At 42.3% G+C, this 19,953-nt stretch overlaps 1 protein-coding gene across 4 annotated transcripts in view; it reads left to right on the forward strand.

Moving 5' to 3' along the window:
* Nucleotides 1-93: 93 nt before the first annotated feature.
* Nucleotides 94-19,953, forward strand: part of LOC146366210 (latent-transforming growth factor beta-binding protein 2-like) — a 92,703-nt gene continuing 72,843 nt past the window's right edge. For all 4 annotated transcript variants that reach the window (XM_084913976.1, XM_084913978.1, XM_084913979.1 and 1 more), the window contains exons 1-3: nucleotides 94-563; nucleotides 3,174-3,247; nucleotides 16,255-16,525. In XM_084913976.1, the coding sequence (XP_084770102.1) occupies nucleotides 94-563; nucleotides 3,174-3,247; nucleotides 16,255-16,525 (815 nt within the window). The remainder of the gene's footprint in view (nucleotides 564-3,173; nucleotides 3,248-16,254; nucleotides 16,526-19,953) is intronic.

Below are 19,953 nucleotides of genomic sequence, written 5' to 3' on the forward strand. Positions count from 1 at the left end.
TTTATTTTTTTTTGAGTTGCTCCTATTTTAGTGGCTCTTGATAGAAACGGTAACGCGTGTGCCCTTTTACGCGGTAGTTTCAAAAAACTTTGCATGCCCAAAATGGACCGTGCAGGATTTGCTCTTTTAATGATTTTGACTGTTGTGCTCGTGCGAGTTGGTGACAGTCAAAGGGACGCGGCAGGTGGGAGGAAAGAGGGCGCGGGGGCAGGCCGGGCGGTCTGGGACCAGCTGCAGTCCCGGGGGATCAGTCGAGGTCACTCGCCGAGGGGACCGCGGGACGGTTCGTCCTCGAGAACATCCGGTGACTCTTCACCTGGGACCAGTCAGTCGAGGACTCTGGTCCGCCTGCCCAGGGGGACATCATCTCAGGAGAATCGCAAGCACATATCCAAAGAAAGACCGGTCCATGCTGCTGGCACCTCCGGGGAAGATCTTGTCTCTGCGCCGAGGGATGGTGCGCGGCGCACCGCCAGACACCCTGCCAGCCAGCAGCAACGAAACAGAGTGAACCGCAGGCAGAGCAGCAGGCACAGCTCTGCCAGCACTAAGCGACTTATCGGGTAAGAGTGACGGCCAAGTTCCCCACTGTCAGCAGTCTAAAAGTTTTACTTTGCTTTATCAAACTCTGGGTGAGCAGCAGTGGGCTACTTTAGGAGGAACGTGTGACCTATTTAGCTGTAGCGATTAGTCCATGTGATTTACTGTAAAGTGATGGTGGCCCCTTTAGCGTAATCTTTCTTCCTGTAAGGTAAATCAGCACATTCCCCCAAAGCACTCTGTATACTGCATTAATTTGTCAACCAGTATAGGTGACAGCTTTAAGCCAACTAAATATGAATTATAATAACGTATGGGTTTTGTTATCAAGGTCATGGCAGAACATGAAATAATAGCTGAGGTCAAACACCGTTGATTACTGGGCTGATGTGGCGGGGGCAGTAATGAACAGCAAATGTGATGCATATGGGTGAACTGTGTTTGAACTATTTAACATTGCATTATCACCATTTCCTCCCATTACTACACACAGTATATTCAAATTGCAGGAGGAGAGTGGCTGCAGCCTGCTTCAGTGTGAGTGCTCCAGTTTTAGGCTTTTGCCTGTGGCCATGTATTGTAGTGGCTCCACCAAAGCGTTGGCTGGTGAGCATTTAAAAAATTTGCTCGGTGATCAGAAACACCTGTTTCTCCAGTGGCACTGGCTCCAGCCTGCAAATCTCCTGTTGGGTCTCTGTTAAACTCTAAACAGGACAACGGGCTGTTTCCATATTAGACCTCTTTTCTTTTTGTTAAATGAAGCCTCCTGCATCCACTCCTGTTTGTTCCACTGGGACAAAGCTTGATACACACTGGAGGGTGAATGTTTACATAATAATCAGAGGGAGATTTGAACGGCTCATCTTGGACTGCTGTCACAGAAAATATATATAAAGCATTTCTTCTGTGTGGCATAACAGGTCTATTATTGATATGACCAAGTTATGGAGGATTGTTTAGAAGAAATAGATGGGCCTGCATATGATATGCACTTACAGCCTGCTACCCCAGCTACCTACTTGCTACTGACTCTACTGTAATGCCTTTGGTGAGCAGGACCTTGAGAAGTAGCATGCCCCACTAAACTCACGAGGCTTCACAGACAGGATATGATGATGTCACCGCTCACATGTACCTTTCTCTCTGCGTAGCAGATGTGTTTTGTTGTTTTGGTCTGAACCATTAAACCTGAAAAAACCAGCACCTTCTAACCAATCCATCACTCAGACATCGAGGTGCTGTCTGTTTAAAGCAGCGTGCAAAGAAAATCGCTCGGCACAGGATTAGATCCAACATGCTTTATTGCAGGATAGGGCGAATGCCTTGCTTGACGTTGCCAAAAACACATATTCCAGCGTTGAATGAATGGGGTTCTTTGAGTTTTCGAGCAACATAAAGGTGGGCGTTGCGTAAATCTGCGGGAACATTACCTTTTAGTAGTCTGCGTGGTGATTTTAACACTTATTAGTTCAGATGAATCATCTGCTGCTTGTTAGAGAAAGTGTTCGCATGACACAGTTCCTCTTTGGAATTCCCACTCGCTCATTTACCGTACCCCGCAGCACTGGCAGAGCTGGGCTCACTTAGCTCTACTTTACATTAAACTAGACTCAGTGTGACTCCTCTTTCTGTTTTCGCTGCACCTGTCAGATAGGTGATTGATCCAGATAGCTCAGCGGTGAAATAATTCTATGCCTCCTAATGTTAAGGTTTAAATAAAAATATAACAAGGTGCGAACAAGGTGTTATCTACCTATATTTTAGCCTAGGGCATGCTACTAATTATGTTGTATAAAGGTCTCCATTACATGCATAAATCCCTTGATGGAATTTGAACGCGATGACTGATGTCTTTGGCACGAGCCTGACCTGATGTGTTTGATTTATGACAAAACTAAGCTTGCCAGAGGGTCCAAATAACTGCATTTTATCCCTGTGACGCCTCAGTAACACTCAGAGCATCCACTGAGCGCGATCCAACTGAGGTCAATGAGTCAATCCCCGTTATCTTCTCAAATCACCATGAGTCAGACATCCACTTACTGTAATATCTTGTGAAAAGATGATGGGGCACAGAGCCATGCCAGCGTGTTGACTGTTGCCCCAGAGTTGCTCTTGCGGTCTGGTGCCTTTTCATCTATCTCGCTGCAAAAATTGGCCTGGACTACCAGTTAGGATTAACGAGTAAAAGAATCCAGATATAGCTGTTTAAAACTTGTCATCTCTCATTTGCTCTATGATTTATAGAAAATGCAGGGTGTTTTTTCGTGTCCCGTTTGCCTCGCTTAATCCTTCCAGGGCTCAGATAACTCTGTATTTGTCTTCACCCTGGACTCTCGCATAACAGCACGAGGGACTTGTGGGTCCACACGCAGATAAAGTTTCGTGACTTGCCCTGAATTTTTTTTTCATTATTAAATAAAATGCAATTATAGCGTAATCTCCAAGTTGTTCCTATCAATAGCCTAGCCACATCAGAAGGATTTGAAACCCTTAACAGCCTTTGCAATCAGATCAGTTTGTCATGCGAGAAGGTTCACCCTACTCACAGTTATTGCCTTGTGGATTAACACCTGAGAAAAAGAACTTTTATTTCACCCTGTTTTTCTCGTCTTTTGTGATCTTTTGTTCAGGCCGAATGTCTGTGGAGGTCAGCAGTGCTGCTCTGGTTGGGCTTTGGCACCAGGAACCAACCGCTGCATAAAACGTAAGTGTCGTTAACTCAGTACCCTGTGTAAACTTTAAATAAACGTACCTTGCTTGATTATCCTTTGATTTGGCTGCTCAGTTTGGCAACTGAGGACACACAAATTGGTGAAGCGGCACACAAGCACACTGACATGCATTATATAGAAGAGAACTTCCTCTGCTAGTAAATTTTGCAGACAGAGAGGCTTTACAATCTAAGGCCCTCAGACTGAAAAATAACATAGTAAATGGCTACTAATGACTATCCCGTCAAGCGGAATTGCCCTATGAAAGTTTTCCCTGAGTGTTATTGCCCCCATGGTCATGTTCATCATGCAGTGTTTGCCTTTTTCTTGTCATGTAAGACCCTCGCTTGGAAATTACCGACACTTAGCACTTGGCTGTCTTTGTGACAGCAGTCCTTAATTATGGGTGGAACTGCTGCTTCTTTTTATTCGACCGCAGCAGTATTGAATAACCAGATAATTAAAAGTGGAACAGAAGACACAGGCTGTGAATGAATACAGAGCCATATCTTTAAAATGTAACACTGACCCGGGCTGAAAAAGCACCTTTCAGCCCGAACAGTGTTGCTGTTTCTTTCTTTAGCTTGCATATAGACTATCTCTGGGAGAAAATCCATTTTTTAGACATGCTATTTCAGATGATCCTAAAGTAAGATTGCTGCAACTCATTCCATGTTGTTCTTGCATGTTGTGCTGTAGGCAAAAATAACAGGTTGGAATGAAAACCTTTTTTTTAGTAAAAGTTATCTTTAAATTTTACAAGCACAGTAAAACCCACACTGTTAAGTGACATCTATCTAGCAGTAAAACTGGCCATGGTTTTTTTTTTTGGACTTGTTTACTGTTTTCTCTGTTTTGTTTCTGCTAATTATCTCCCCCTCACACACGCAACCCCGTTTCACGCACATTTCAGCCGGTACACAGCGAGCTGATTGGCTCCAGCGGTCTTCTTATTAGATCTGCCTCCCTCGTGCTCAACACAAAGCTTCCCTCCATTTTTTCCCCCCTCCCTCAATGCACAGTTAAAGGCACACTTACCAAGGCGTAAATTACATTTAATGTGGAGCTGGAGTTACCTAAATTAAAAGAGTAAATACTTTTAATCTGCCAGATAATAACAGGTTCAGCCTAGCGCCCCTATGTTAAACAAGGCGGTGGATCTGAGCAGGCCAGGGGACTGTCTGACCATCTGGACCCTCTTACGGCTTGGCCCTGACCCAGGTCTGACTGGAGGCTATGCTATCATCAGCTGAGTGAAGCGCCACAGCCGGCAAGGTGCCAACATAATGGCCCCAGACTGGAGCGCGGACTGGAAGCCCCCACGTAGAAGACCTCCGTGGAGGAAAACAAGCTCAGGCTATCTATACTTCGTCTTTGCCCGAGATCCAGCCTGCTTTACTGGGAGAGGGCAACCTGAGAAAACATGTTCACAGTGGGGGAAAGAAAAGGAACAAATGTGCCGGGCGGGAGCAAGAAGTAAAAACATAACGTGGCTGAGTTGTGTCTAGGAAATTTTCACTGAAGGGATTGAAGTAATGTCTAATACAAAGTGGCGGCTGAGGGCTTTACCCGCGAGGCTGTATTGAGTGTCTAGAATCACGCTTTCCTCACAATACCTCCTTGTTCAGTTGTGTTGAGGTCAGAGAAAACGTGACAGGAACTGGATCACAGGTCGTCCTGGGAGTGCGCCTATTTTTACGTTTAAGAGCCGTGTTTATTAAAAGGTTGACGTCTCAGTCTCGGTCGTGCGTCTGATTAGAGATCGTCATCTGGTTCACTAAATCCTCGGTCCTGCCCACATCCTGGAAGGTTTGGTGCTGACTATCTCTGTTTTCAAGTTCAGGATTGATGGTTAGCAGACTTGTTTATGTATTAAAGCAAATAGCCAGCGAGTTCTGGTATAAGGCTTTGAATCATTGAGAAGAACATTGCATTTCCTCTGCTGTGTCATGCTTGTTCGCCTTCTGGTGAAGTTAACTGCCTTTATTACAGATGAAAGCTTATAGGCTTTTATTACCACAGTTTTACCTAAAGAATATTAATTTTATTTATGGTGGCTTATAACCAAAGATGTGTGTGTGTGTGTTGCGTTTGGCTGGTAAAGTGAGGCCAGGTGCAAGCTTGGCTATATTTCCATCTGTTTACTCGTAAGTAGAATCGAAGCTCCTGGTGAGTTAAATGGGGAATCTTGTTTCTGGGTCAGCACTTAAGACTTTGTTCCTCAGTGTGATGATTCACATCTGTTCATCAAAAGTGCAGTTGCACAGAAAAAAGGAGCAGAGGGAGCCCATATTGTAGCTTCACTACTAATAGCCAAGCAGCAGCCTTGCCTTAGTTATAAGACAGTGTGCTCCATTACCGGTGCTGTCAACAACCTCGTGACTATCTGTAGCTCTCAGATGGAAAACTGCAGATAGTTCATGGTCAGATCTCTAACTAAAACATAAGAATTTCCATCAGTTTAAAGTGTTGCTTTAGCCAACAGCTCGACAAGGCATTCACTAAATACATCAATAAGTAGTAAACCATAAAAAACGAGAGAAAGCAGCATGTTTGCTTAGTACAGACAAATCTGTTGCACCGGCTTCTAAATAACCACTATTTACAAAACAGCGAGATACTTAGATATGGAATTAGAGGGGAAGTTTGAACTGCTGGCATGTTTTAGAATAAATACAGTAACCCTCAATTAGATGTCTTGTACACCAGCGTAAAATTACTGTTTTAAAGTTTTGGTTTAAAACACGTTTTGGAAAAAAGAACCCAAACTTTTAAAGCCCCCTGTAACCGGAATGTAGATTTAAATCACCTTACTGTGTTTTTTCCACTCATATCTTTGCACTCATGTGGCTGGCAGTAAATCATTTTGTGGATAGGGTACTATGGATTGCTCACACGGGGGTTTTTTGTGCCAAAATGGAAGCAGTTTACTGTAGTTTGTTTAGTAGCAGCCACAGATGCTCTGTCGGGCTGCACCTAAAGCAGTCCTGCTAATATGCACAGAGTGACAATGTTAGCATGACGACTGCAGCCCTGAGCTTGTTTGCTACAATGCAAATGGGCAGTTCAGTACCACAGGACATTCAGTGCTTCCTAGCCCAGGATCATGCAGTCAGTGTGATGTCCGTTTATGACCATGTGAGAACTGACCTGTGAATTCGAGTGGTCGTCATATGTGTTACATCCTGTGTGCTCAGTCTGAGCTCCATCCTGTTCCTCAACAAAACTGAGTATTTCAAGCAGAGAGAACACTTCTAAGGAAGGCCATCTTCTTTTGTGTGCTACATATGAGAAAGCACGGTCCCAATCTGAACTCTCTGAGTTCATGTGTTGAGTGACTATGCCGATGATCACCAGTTATTATATGCATTTCATTTAGAGCTAAACATAAAACATAAAACACAGCTGAAGCTGATGAGGATTCTACAAATAGGTGAGGTATTTTCTCATAAAGCCAAACTGAAATGTTAAGAAAATCTCAACAAGGAAAAGGACACGAACATCTTTATAAAATTTCATCAAATACTTATGTCACTTAAAATTAAACAGTGTACACCTCATTATGGCAGCAGAGAAGACGGGAGAAGACAGATGTTCTTTATTTAACAAAAAGAAATAGAAATTTATTCAACTGCTGTTGAAATATTTCAGTCCACGTGCTGAAAAGGATCGCTTTAAAAGAGAGCACTAAAGTTGTTCTGGGTTGTTCTGGCTTCTAAGGTTGATGGCTGTTTTACTAATCAGATTAATGGCATGGTTTGCCACACACAGAGTGAATGCATGGGACAATATAGAATACTTAAGGGCAGGAAACAGTGGGGAAAGGGTAACTGCAGCACTGACAGGAACTACCGTTCTTTATATCCCCGGCTCGTAGTGCTCCCCGAAGCATACGCTTTTGGATTGAGCGGCAGAATTAATTTCACCACACTATACATCACAGTGTTTTGACAAAAGCACGTGATACATATGGCAACATGCTGCAAGTACGGCTAACAGTGAGAGCGTGACCCCACAGATGGCTCCTGATTTAACCCTGTTGTCTCTTAGAGAGGGCAGATGAAAGGTGCTTCATTCACGTGGAGGAATAAAGTTGTTGTCAGTCTCTTAGGCTGTTGTTGATTGACAGAGTGTAAGGTGGTAGAAAGGAGTTTCTTTTTGATTCCCTTCCAGCTTTCTTTGGCCTGCTGTGCTCTTCAGAGCACCATCCTGGCTCTAAAGTAACTCCTCATGCAGAAAAATCGCTCTCCCTCAGTTTTTACCTTTGCCACCACAAGGTAACTTTCCTCTCAAAGCAAAAAAATAAAGCAAGCAACATTTTTCTCTGATTCCATCATGTCCCCAGGGTAGCTTGAGCAGGATTACAACTTTCCTGTCTGGAACACCGACAGTACAGTAAAGGCTCGACCCTGCTGTTTAAAATTTCATGGTTATCCCTTCCTACAAAACCTTTTCTTCATAAATTAATTCATTAATTGCATTCACCGTAAAAGTATAAGACCATGCCTTCTTCTTTGTCTATTTATTCATCACAGCACTTCATTTTTGAACCTGATCTTATGTGTGAAATGCATTTAATGCTCATCTTTGTTATAACATGTGGGAAGCAGCTGGTACATGCACGTGTCTTCTGACCTCCAAAGCAGTTCCCCGAAATGTAGGTCTGCCATCTTTACTTCAGCATATTTGTTGCATCACTTTCTATTTTTTAAAAGTCTGTGACTCCCAATACTTCGACATATTAAGACATATCAAGTCAAATCTTTTGACATATGCTGAAATGAAGAATCTGGACTTGCACATTAGTGTTATTGTGATTTGCACCCTTGTCTACACATGCCACATACACACTGCATGGATAAAAGTACTGGGCCACACCTTTCAATCTTTGAATTCAGGTGTTTTCAATCTCACTGAATAGGTGCCTGAATAAAATCAAGCACCTAGCCATGCAGTCTGCCTTTACAAACGCTTGTGAAAGAAGGGGTCGTTCTAAAGAGCTCTCTGAATTCAAGCCTGGTACTGTAATGGGATGCCACCGTTGCAACAAGTCAGTTCATGGCATTCCCTCCTACATATTTTCCACAATCAATTGTAAGTGGTGTTATTGTTAAGTGGAAGCATTCACAGCAACTCTAAACCACAGCAACTCAAGTTGCAGACTATCTAAAGTTACAGAGCAGGGTCACAAAGTGCTGAGGGCCACGGTGCGTAAAAGTCACAGCGGCTCTGCTGATTCATGAGCAGTTCCAAACCTCCTCAGGCATTAACATCAGCACAGAAACTGTGTGCTGGGAGCTTCACGGCATGGCTTTCCATGTCTGAGGAGCTCCTGTAATGTGTAGGTGACCTAGTATGTCTATTTTGTGCAAAATGAGAATATTTTATTTATTAATGGCAGCGGAAGAGTTACTGATGATAGGAAAATGTGTAAATGTGAAGCTTCTATGGGATTTCCAGAATCCCCTTAATGTAGAGCACTAAGAATTTAGTTCCCAACCAATATGATGAAGATAAAGACACTAAAGAAATACTGCATTTCCACTGATTAGTCATTCAAATTACAACAAGAAGACTCATTAATACTCCAAAGGAGTGAATTTTAACTGACATCAGGCCTAATACCAGCGAGATCCTGGCCAACATAGCACTATTCTCTGCTTTACAAAAACAGGAAGAGGTTTTTAGGATGCTTGTGTTTCTGTTGACGTCATGTGTCATATGTGTGGATTTGTGGGGGTTGCACAGTTTACACTTCTGGGGCATGACACTCCTTTGGCAGTCCTGTAGAGAGTTATGGCCTGTTAGACAGATCCTGTAATCAATACACACCCCACTGTCCCAGACCCCATCATTAACATAGACACTGGACAGCCCGCTCTCAGTTTGTCTTCCCAAACCAGGAGTGCTGTTTTCTCCAGTCCAGCTGGTGCTTCTCATTGTAGGTTGCAATTGGGCCCTGTTTTGGCCTCCTACACCACATGTTTTGCTAATTACTACCACAGACAAAAGTGTGGTGAAAATTATGTACTGCTCAGTGTCTGGACCCAAACATCTCCTTGTAAAATGCCTCTTTTGTTTATCATCGTTCATAAGCTGCTAAGAATTAAATAGAGGCGAGAGGGAGAGCGCAATTAGTCACACAAAGCTTCTTCATTAACACGCGACACTTTATTCGTGACATCATGTTGCGAGAAGTCCATCTGCTGAAGTAGATCGTTCAGCGACCCCAAGAAGAAAGCCTGAGCTTGAGTGACACTTACAGATGAACATTAACAGCAAGCACCGCGCTCCTTCAGTCACACACCGACACACACACACTCTCACTGAGGCCACAGCCCATAGCCAACCATATATCACAGCACCCTCCTGCTTAAAGACCATATGGAAGTTGTTGGGATTGTGATCCCTCACGAGGATGGGGTTTGTGGGTTTTTGGAGAGCACCACGTCTCACAGAGTCAGCTTTACTAGTTGCAATCCCCCCCCGATCCAGATATCCTCAACAGACTGGCCCAGCATGTGACCCATTAGGGGCTGAATGTGGGAGATTGAGGGGCGTGGCAGAGGCACACAGCAGCATGGCTAAAAGTAATGTATACATTGTCATGGGTCAGATGTAGGTTAACAAATCCCCCCCTTCCACACACACACACAGATTTTGGAAAAGAAAAGCTTTTAACTACTGTACTGGAACAAACAAGCAAAGAAAAAAAACCCACATTGTGACTATGACAGAAGCACCTTAATTTAGTAAAATATTACCCTTGTAAGCTTCACCACAAAGAGAAAATATGGGATCAGTCACACAGCGTCAGGCGCACTCCCCCTATGGTTTTGATTATAAAAATAGAGATGTGTGTTTATGAGCATTTAATGAAGGCTTGCAAAGTTACAGTAACAGCAGTTTGGGTATAGACAGCAAAGTTAGCATTCGGGGAATGCATGAAATGATGGCACTCGCTCCAGCAGCCATGTGGAAATCACATGTTGCGGAGAGATTAACACTCACTTGAAATGGTTAGCATTGAAGGTCAATTGTATTAACTGCTCAATAGACCAATTCTTACTTCTTCAGTGGACAGGGAGTCCAGATGAGTGGAATTTTTTTAAGCTTGTCTCTTCGCCGTGCCCCCCGCAATCCTGAAAACTTGACCTATTTCATGAGATCTGTCAGGTTCTGTGGTGACTCCTAAAAAGAGCCTCCTGCTGTCATCACATGAGGTTTACCCCACTACATGTTGAGTCACAAGATTTTTACTCATGCCTGCGATGCTCTGAATGACTTTCAGAATCTTGAGCCTCTTCGCAAACATTGCATCCGCATGCATGTGGACGGAGATTGCAAACTTGCAGCAAGTTGCTCAAATTCCACGTTCATTCTTATTTTGCAACTTCCTGCCTCTGAGATTCAGGGTTTGTAGTCGAGCCCTTTATCATATTGTACTAAATTCTAATCTCCAGAGCAGCTTTCAGCCTCTAAATCTCATAATGGTGCATAATGCTCTCAGCCTGTAGCGGGTCCTTCCCGAGATTATTGTGATTAGGCTTTCAATACTAATATTATTTTCAGAAATGTCAGGTTACCTCTTGCTTGCTCTTCTGACCTGTGTAAAGCGAGGAGATTTTTCTACAAGTTTGTATTGTGTCAGATATGGTTTCAGGTCACCCTTTGCAGAATGAAAGGACTGTAAAGATTTAATGGGTTGTGTTACTTTGAATCAGAGAGAAGGGAAGGCAAATCTCTGGTGGACTGTAATGCGCTGGAAACGAGCGCTGAGCTGGAAACGAGAGACCAGAGGAAGAGGCACAAGAATCTGTCTGACTTACGTGCACATGCAAACCTGAAGTTATGAGGTAACTGTAACCCAATAAAGAAACTATAAACAGTAAAACCCCTGGCATTGCTTATATATTGGTGAGGAGTTATTATGCAAACAAGAACTTTCCCAAATGAAGCAATTTAAAGGAAAGTGTTTCTTCACTGCATGAGTGGATTTCAGATGGAGATTTGCTTTAACCGTAGCTGTCAAGCACTTCCTTGAAGATGCCACTTGGACATTAAAGACTAAAGATTTTTTCCTTCATTTCTCATGTGTGTGGATCAGCGTGTTTGCGCTCATCGATCAAAGCTTTCGATACCCGTCCAGCAGCCCTCCTCTTTTCAGATGACTGGATGTGGACACAAACTCCAAAAACTTGGCCCGTCTGCCTCACTCATAATTAAGGCTGAAGCGGCAAATGCCAGGAATGTTTGCCATTTCTCCTCTTTTATTTCCAATGGATTCTCATTTTATTATTACTCTCGCAAAGTAATAATTGCTGCGCATATTTGTGAAATGGATGGAATGCGAGGCAATTAGTTTTAATGATGTGCAAGACAAATCTGGATGGCAGCAATTACTGTGACAATGTGCTCAACAGCCCAGAGGCAGGGCACAGAGACAACACAGATACCCACGGTATATGGCGTCACGGCCTATGTGAGGTTCGTATGGGGCATATGTCAGGTCCAGAGTCACTGACCTGCCTGTGCTGCTGTCAGCACAGGCAGCATTTGTTTGCCTGGTGTCAATTATGCGCCTTGCAGCTGAAATCGGGTCACGCGATTGAACATATCTCATCGTAAGCCAGCCGTGAATCGGTTATTTTTCTCTCCGTGCACTTTGGTCATTTTGTTTCTAAAAGCTTATTTGAAGAATACAGTTTGATTATACCTAGTTTGTCCCTCCAGCATAATGTCCCGGGAATCTGTAGCCTAGTTGATCCACTGCTTCATCCACAAACTTGAGGTTAAGCAGACTCCGGACAAGACGGTGGCATCCAGCCAGCCCATGCTTTAGTTAGATGATGTATTTTGATTCTTGCCAAGTAGAGCTCAGACAATCCCAGTTTTATCCCATGATGGAAAATTCGGATCACATACCAAGTCATACAAATCTACAACCACATTTCTTCCCATGTGTACACTTCATCAAATGGGGTGTACATTTTCCTCAGAGTAATTAAAACGAAATGAATTAGGTAGTCTAAATCAGCAGTCCCCAACCCCCGGGCCTCGGACCGGTACCGGTCCGTGAGTCGTTTGGTACCGGGCCGCGAGAGTTGAGGCTAAGGTGTGAAATGTATAGTTTTCAGGGTTTTTATTGGTTTTCAGTGTTATTTTGTTATCGTTTTTATCGTTAACTCGGTTTTCCTGGGTCTTTTCACGTGTGTTATGAATAAATCTTCTTTTTTTCGGTACCGGTACTAGTTTCATTTTGTTGTATTTATCCGCGACACCTTAAAGGCCGGTCCGTGAAAATATTGTCGAGCATAAACCGGTCCATGGCGCAAAAAAGGTTGGGGACCGCTGGTATAAATAAAATGTGCTCCACCATGAAACTGAAAAGAGCGGTGAATGTCTGATATTTAATCCGCAATTTGTTAGGATTTCTGATCATACCACAGCCTGACGATGCATAATGTAGTGGTTTTCAATTAACTATTCAAGGGCTTTAATGTGAAAACCAAAATACAGAGCTACAAACGCAGATTTGGCACTCATATCTTATCTTTGAAGGTAAATGTGTGACGCCACAGTTGTTACACAGCGCTGTCATGTTTCCTCCTGTCAATTTAATCTCCTGTCATCAGAAACAGCATCCTCGGGGTCCTCTTGTGCTTTCGCTCAAGACTAAAAGGAAACATAAAATGTCCAAAGTCATACCAGTATTGCAATAACAGGAAGTGTGCAGCAGGTAGAGCGACGTTCGCACCCAGTGGGGTCTGACTGCCAGCGCTCCTCACTGCCAAGAGCTGTGGCTGCGTTCCTGCCTGTGATTTGTCAGTGTCCACTCCAGCATCTGTGTCAATAGCATTCCATAGCCATGTTGACAGAGCGCCGCTGTTTGCTTTAGCCACTACAGACCAGTGGCTCAATTTAGTGTTTGAGGATAATGCCATGAATCCTCGAGGGCTGTCAACTGCATACATTCGTATCCCGAGATTGAGAGCTTATTATCTGTAAATTAGAGCTGCTCGATATTGGTGTATATATATGGTATATATAAATATCCTGTGGTACAGTCAATATGAAAACTTTGTGGAGCAATTCGAAAATGAATTTTGACATCACCACATAAGTTTGAGCAGCCGTGCCTCCACTGAGCACTGTCTGTAGCACATGTAGCAGAGTATGCAAATCATTGTGGTAGCATCTTTACGGCAAGTTGCTAAGGAGTCCATGAAATACACTTCTGGAAAGCTAATAAGCAGTTATTGCATATTTGTTTGTGTTTAATACATCATATGTGCAATAGACAGGACTGAGTCTTGTTCAGGGTAATTTGTCATTTTTCAATTAAAGAAATGGGAGCAAAGACTGGCATGTCTTGGCACAGTGTGCAGTGTGTCCTTAAAAAAGTCTGAGGAAACTGGGCAAGTGACAAAACAGGAAGTATTAGGCCTAAAAGAACAGTATATCTGAAAGTCATTTCCTTAAGAAAGAGAAGAAAAACCCAGCAAAGACCTGATATAGGACCTTCAGCTGATCCACCGACTGTTCATAGAAGCCTCCTGAGAAATAGTGTCAGTGGAAGGGTGGCTGTCAAAATGCTGTTCTTAAGTAAGGAATTGTCTCCAGCCATTGGTAAAACATGGTGGAGGCTGTGTCTTGGAGCTTCTGATGGGCAACAGCTTCAGTTTTCAGCTTGACGATGATCCCAAACACAGTACCAATACTGTAAAAGTATACCTGGATAGAAAAACATGGACTGGCCTTCCCAGAACCTGGACCTCAACATTACTGAAGCAATGTGCGATTGTCTTGACAGACAATGAAACAAAATGCAGCCAACACCGAAAGGAGACCTTTAAATGTCCTTCATGAAGCCTGGAGCACTATTCCTGAAGACTATTTAAACAAAATTGGAAAGAATGCTTGAATAAGAGAGTTTAGGCTGTCATAAGGTGGTCATACCAAACATTGACTTTCGAGCTTGTTCTTCCATTTATGTCTGCATGTTTCTAAAAATCTCTGAACCCTTTTTGCATTTTTGTAAGAAAATATGAAGAAAAGAGGGATAGCTTGAGACCTGCACAGTACTGTATGCATTAGGGGTGCAACGATACACAAAATTCACGGTTCGGTTTGATACTTTGGTGTCACGGTTCGATATTTTTTCGATACAAAAAAAATGTTCATGCCTTTTTAATTTGTCATTTATTAAAATTATAAATATATATTTTAACTCAAAAGTACAGTTTTTAAATTTAATGTTGCTGAAACAACAAAGTAATAAAAAAATAAATCTATCTGATCGAGAAATCCCTCATCTTTGGAAAAGAGAGTTTATTACAGAGAAATGGCTCTTTCCAAAATAAAAGCTATACTATATGCTTCTTCTGGGCTATATTCTCAGCAGCATATTAAACATATCAGGTCCCCATAAGGAGAATCCTGTGCTAACAGCTGTCTAAATGACTCGGGTAAAGTTTATAGCATGCGTGCTTGTTGTTTTTGTCTGCTTCCACTTGTCTTTGCACTAGGATGCTGTCGGAGTAAATGTGCAGTCATATTCGTTGTGTTCCCACTAGTGCTGTCAGCGTTAATCTCGTTGAAATGACGTTAACGCCACAACACGGCAAATCTCCGTTAACGAGCTACCGCGGATCGCCCCGTGCGTGGGGCTGGACGGCCAACACGTTAACAAGCAAACTGCGCTAATGCACTAGTTCCCACCAATGTAATTGAGCATTGCGTGGCACATCCAACATACTGTTTTACTTTATTCCATGACGCGCTTACCTTCAGGGTCATACGTCACATGAAAACCAAAATAGTTCCAAAGGCCAGATCTGAATGAGGGTGGGGGAGGTTCAATTTGCCATGTTGCAACGAGAGCTTAACTTCTGTCTCGCTAGCTTGCCCTGCGCTCAGTGAATCTGCGTTCGACTACTGCGCCTAGGCTGCACTGTCGAGCGCAGATCCACTGAGCGCTCAACACAGACAGCATCGTCAGAAGGAAAGTTGATAAAATAAATTAAAAATTTTGTATTGTTCGATACATATGCGTACCGAACCGAAAGCACTGTATCGAACGGTTCAATATCGATACGAGTATTGTTGCACCCCTAGTATGCATGTATGTCAAGAACATTGCCTGATAAAACTGTAATATTCAAATATTAATACATCAAAAATTTTAATTGCTGAAAATTGGTTTCAAGTTTCACTCCAAAATATCAGTATAATATTAGTATCAGTCAGAATTTCCTGTAAGTTGCGTGCCACAGTGTTTTTCAGTATTTGAAGTGTCTGGAGGATGTGGGTGGGCTTGTAGAGTGACATAGATTATTTTTCCATGACCATGAAATAACCTCAGTACTTTGTATTTTCAGACTATTGATAAATATTATGCACACATTCATCTCTTAAGTACCGTAAGCCCCATCAGATTTAGTTTGTTTTTCAGCTTTACAAGACATTTCTTTGATGAAGTGTCAGATATTTGCAGTTGGCCTCCTGTACAGTTTTTCCTATTTGCTTATTTTTTATGATTGCTTTCTTTTATTACCTTTTTGAACTGGCTGCGCTATAGTGAACACATATACTGGACTCTAGATCAGAGACAAAAGGTCTTTTTAGGAAAGCTCTGTATATAGAAATACCAGCTTCACTGGAAAGAGTCATGAACTTGTCTTAAAGGCTTTACCTCAGAGTGAAATTGGGTAAGGATTTAATGTAAGTGATTATATACATTTAGACTAAACAGGTCAGTTTAAAACACAAGAGAAATTGTACTTGACAGCCCCTACAGGCTCTTAGGTCGGGGCTCTGCTGAAGGAATAGGAGCAACTTGGTTAAAAAGTGAAACTAATGGCCCCTCGATTAAATCAATTTAAAGTGGACCCTTGTGTTCAGGCAAAGCCTTTTCTGTTTCTGCCCTTTCGTACACAGGGGGTACATGCCTTGACTTGACCTGCTGATAACTTGATCTCCATCTGTGGTCTCTCTTCAGCTGACTGTCAGCCCCCCTGCCAAAACCGTGGCTCATGCAGCCGGCCACATACTTGCGTGTGTCGCTCAGGCTTCCAGGGCGCCCGCTGTGAAGAGGTGGCTCCAGAACAGGTGTACATCCGTGATAGAGGTGCCCTGAGGCGTGTTCAACCTGGCACCAACCCCTTCCAGAAAGACCAATCACAGAAAAGGCCCTCAGAAAGAGACGCCATTGATACCACAAAGGCCAAGACCACACGACCTTCGACTACAAGACAGCCAGCCCACACTGCGTAAGTGATTACCTAACTCTTCTTATTTTAGGCAGAAATAGCCCATAGCTTTGCCAGTGCTCAGAAGACTAAAGCCTTTTCTCAGCTAGAAACTGAGGCCTGCCACACTGGAAAGGTTATGACATACAGCAGGTACTACTCGTGGTTTGCAAGCTATCAGCTAACAAACTAGCAATAACTTATTATAATAACTTATTCATTAGATTTACTGAAAAGTGCAAGAAAGTGTAAAAGGTTCTATATCAGTTTTTTTAAAAAAAAAAAAAAGCTGAAAATGAGAAAAGCTAAAAAAATGTGAATTCATAACTGGCCACTGGAGACTTGTGAATGAGCTCTGACTAACTCTCATGTTACAGGGAATTTAAAAGCATTTTAGCAGCCTGGCACAAAAAATGTTTTTGTCACTTTAGTTTATTTCCTTTCAGGACAGTGATTCATGGGACACGGTGATGCAGTGGCTAGTAGGTTGGTTATCCCCCCCCCCCAAAACAAACGATATTCAGATTATTAAGATACTCCTGCAGCAGTATTGATGCAAACAGTGCCATCTTTGCATCTTCTACCTTACTCACAACCAGTGTTGGTCAAGTTACTTGAAAAAAGTAATCAGTAACTAATTACTGATTACTTACGCTGCACGCTCATACTCTCTCCGCACTCGATATATGATCCATTGTTGATCTGCACACAGCTGTTGTCACGAACGTCGCACTCGCTTACGTCACTGTCATGAGACATTCTCGCAAAAAAATCACGGTTTTAGTAACGCAGTAACGCAGCGTTCCTACGGGAAAGTAACGGTAATCTAATTACCGTTTTTGCAATAGTAATCCCTTACTTTACTCGTTACTTGAAAAAAGTAATCAGATTACAGTTACGCGTTACTGCCCATCTCTGCTCACAACTGCTACAGACAGACGAACACAAAGCTCCTCTGCTCACGAAAAGCTGAAGTAGTTAATGTTTATAACACTGAACACTTTATGGAGGTTTTCAGAGGTCAGTAAAGATACCGTTTCAACAACACCGAAACTATTAAACCGTTATCTTTAGTGTTAACATGTTAACGTTAGCCGTGTTACTATTAGCAATTACCAGATTAGCCATCTGTTGTCATTCGTGTAGCAGCTAGCAGACTGTAGTTAGATAAAAGACGAATAATTATTTCAGGCTGAACGGGACACAGATGGAATATTGAGACGTGACAGAGCAGATTATGGACACATAGAGAACCGGGCAGGTTGCTGGCTGTGCAGAGCAGCAGACGAACCGTAGCTGAACTGAGCAGAAAGCTGAGAGTGTGAAAAACTAATCTGAGCATATAAAGAGTAAGATTTCAACCTGCTTTTTTTTGATCTCATCATCAGATTTTTCCTTTCACTTCACTGATGAATGCATGTGAATATACAGCTCTTGTGGTTTTGAGATATTTATTTCAGCTACAATTGCTCTCATACAGACAGGCTTACAGAAAATCGACACGTTGTGCTTTTAGAATTTATCTAAAGGCTCATGAACAAACAGCAGTTCATTACCAACAACTTTAGTGCTGGATATGTTTACCATTGCAATAAATCAAGCCAGATGACTGGGTTCATATGTTAAATCCTTAATATACGCTAAGTAGAACTAATATCAAATAAAGCAAGTATGAATTTTCTGACTTGCTCTGAAAAGTATTAAGTTAAATCTGTAAAAGGTAGGAAAACCTAACATGGTGCGTGGTACAAAAGTATTAACCCATGCTATTTGCTTTTAAAATAGTACAAAGAGATTCTTTTCTTTCTTTAAGCTTTGACCAGTTCTGCTTGTTCTTGGATTTATTGGAATAACTTTGCGACTATAATGTATCCAGCTAATAATTGCTCAGATGAAGGCCTCTTTCACAGCGCATTCAGCAAATTCTCCAAAGACTACTAATCAGACAGGCTTAATAGTTTCTTGGCTTGGATGACTGACTGTTTTAGTTCCAATCTTGTTGGAAAAGGCTTTTTGGTTTGATTAATCACTTTACCATGACTAGAGCCATATTTTTGGTCAATGATGTTGAAATGGAGTAATTGTTTCCGGGAATATTTTTGATGGATTTTTATTGCTTACAGCTTCAGACTTATCTTGTCAATTTGTGCTCTACTTTGGGCTCGGGCCCAGTGCTTTTCTAATCCGCTCAAAGTCAGTTTAAGTGCCATAATTCGTTTGGGCACTGAGGTCATCGTTTCCTTTTTTGGACAATTTGTCATTTGGGTAATTTCTCTCCACCAACCCACTGAAAAATTCTCAATTATGTCTGACATTTATGGCGCTCCTCTTGCTAATTGCCAGGGTCTTGTGTCTTTTTGGGCTTTTTCGCTAGTGTTATGGAATTATGCTGGATGAACTATGCACGTGTTTGTGGTAGCACAATAAAACTTAACGAAATGTTTTGGCAGATGGTTCATAAAAGAGTTTTTTTTCCCTTTCCTCCTTCCTAAAACAATTATCTTGAAGTCATAGTAAATCTTTTAATCAATACAAGACTTCTGAAGATTGCACAGTTGCTATGCATATGTTTGCTTTGTTCTTGACTCACAGGACATATTTGCGTCCTGACTCACTGATCTGGGATAAATAGTGAGACTCGGCTGCAGGTTCAACATTGTTTCAAAGCCGACAGTGTTTCTGAATCATGAATACCCCAGCTATGACTTTTTCACTGTCGTGTTTCTGCCGAAGCTGACTAACTGCTTGTAAGAAGTGCTATTAAGTTTCCAAATTTCCAAGCATTAGTTGTTGTGACCAACATATTTCTCTGTCATTTTCTGAACAGAATAAATGCTTCAGCCAACATTGTAAAATGTCTTCATTTAAACATTAATCAAATAGTTATTAGAATACTTGACTCTGAACACTTCCAGGAAGCTATTTGAGTGCTTGTATGATTCACATTTAAAGCTTAGCCCTTGTGAACTGTTGCAGATTTTCTGCATTGTCAGCCTAGAATGATCTTTAAGGGGTGGAACAGTGCTCCCTCTGGAGAAGTGGTGGATGCAAGTCTCGGTTTCATATATCAGGCTGAGGTTCCACTGTTTTCAAAGCCAGGAAAGCGTGAGCAACGTGAGGTCACAGAGAGTGAGAGTAAGCTAGAAAGACTGGTGCCAAGGCTCAATGAAAGAGTAAGAAGACTGGAGTGGGGAGGACAGATGCTCAGGCTGAGATAGATCATGCTGGCCTTGCCCTCACTTATATACTGAGATAGCAGCTTTCCGGTGCATGCAGCATCCAGCCAGTCTCCTGTAATTATTCTACTACAGAAGGTGTGAGGTACTATATATGTCTTGCTTGGAGCAGGGTTGGCTTGTTATGTCAGCAGCACCCTGTTACTAACCCTGCCTGTCAAGTGGCGCCAAGAGTAAGAAATAGTGTAGAAAAGGAATGAGTCAAACAAGGAG

This window comes from Perissodus microlepis, chromosome 19, assembly GCF_051167445.1.
Source record: "Perissodus microlepis isolate ML-2025 ecotype Zambia chromosome 19, ASM5116744v1, whole genome shotgun sequence".
In the NCBI taxonomy this organism is placed as follows: Eukaryota; Metazoa; Chordata; class Actinopteri; order Cichliformes; family Cichlidae; genus Perissodus; species Perissodus microlepis.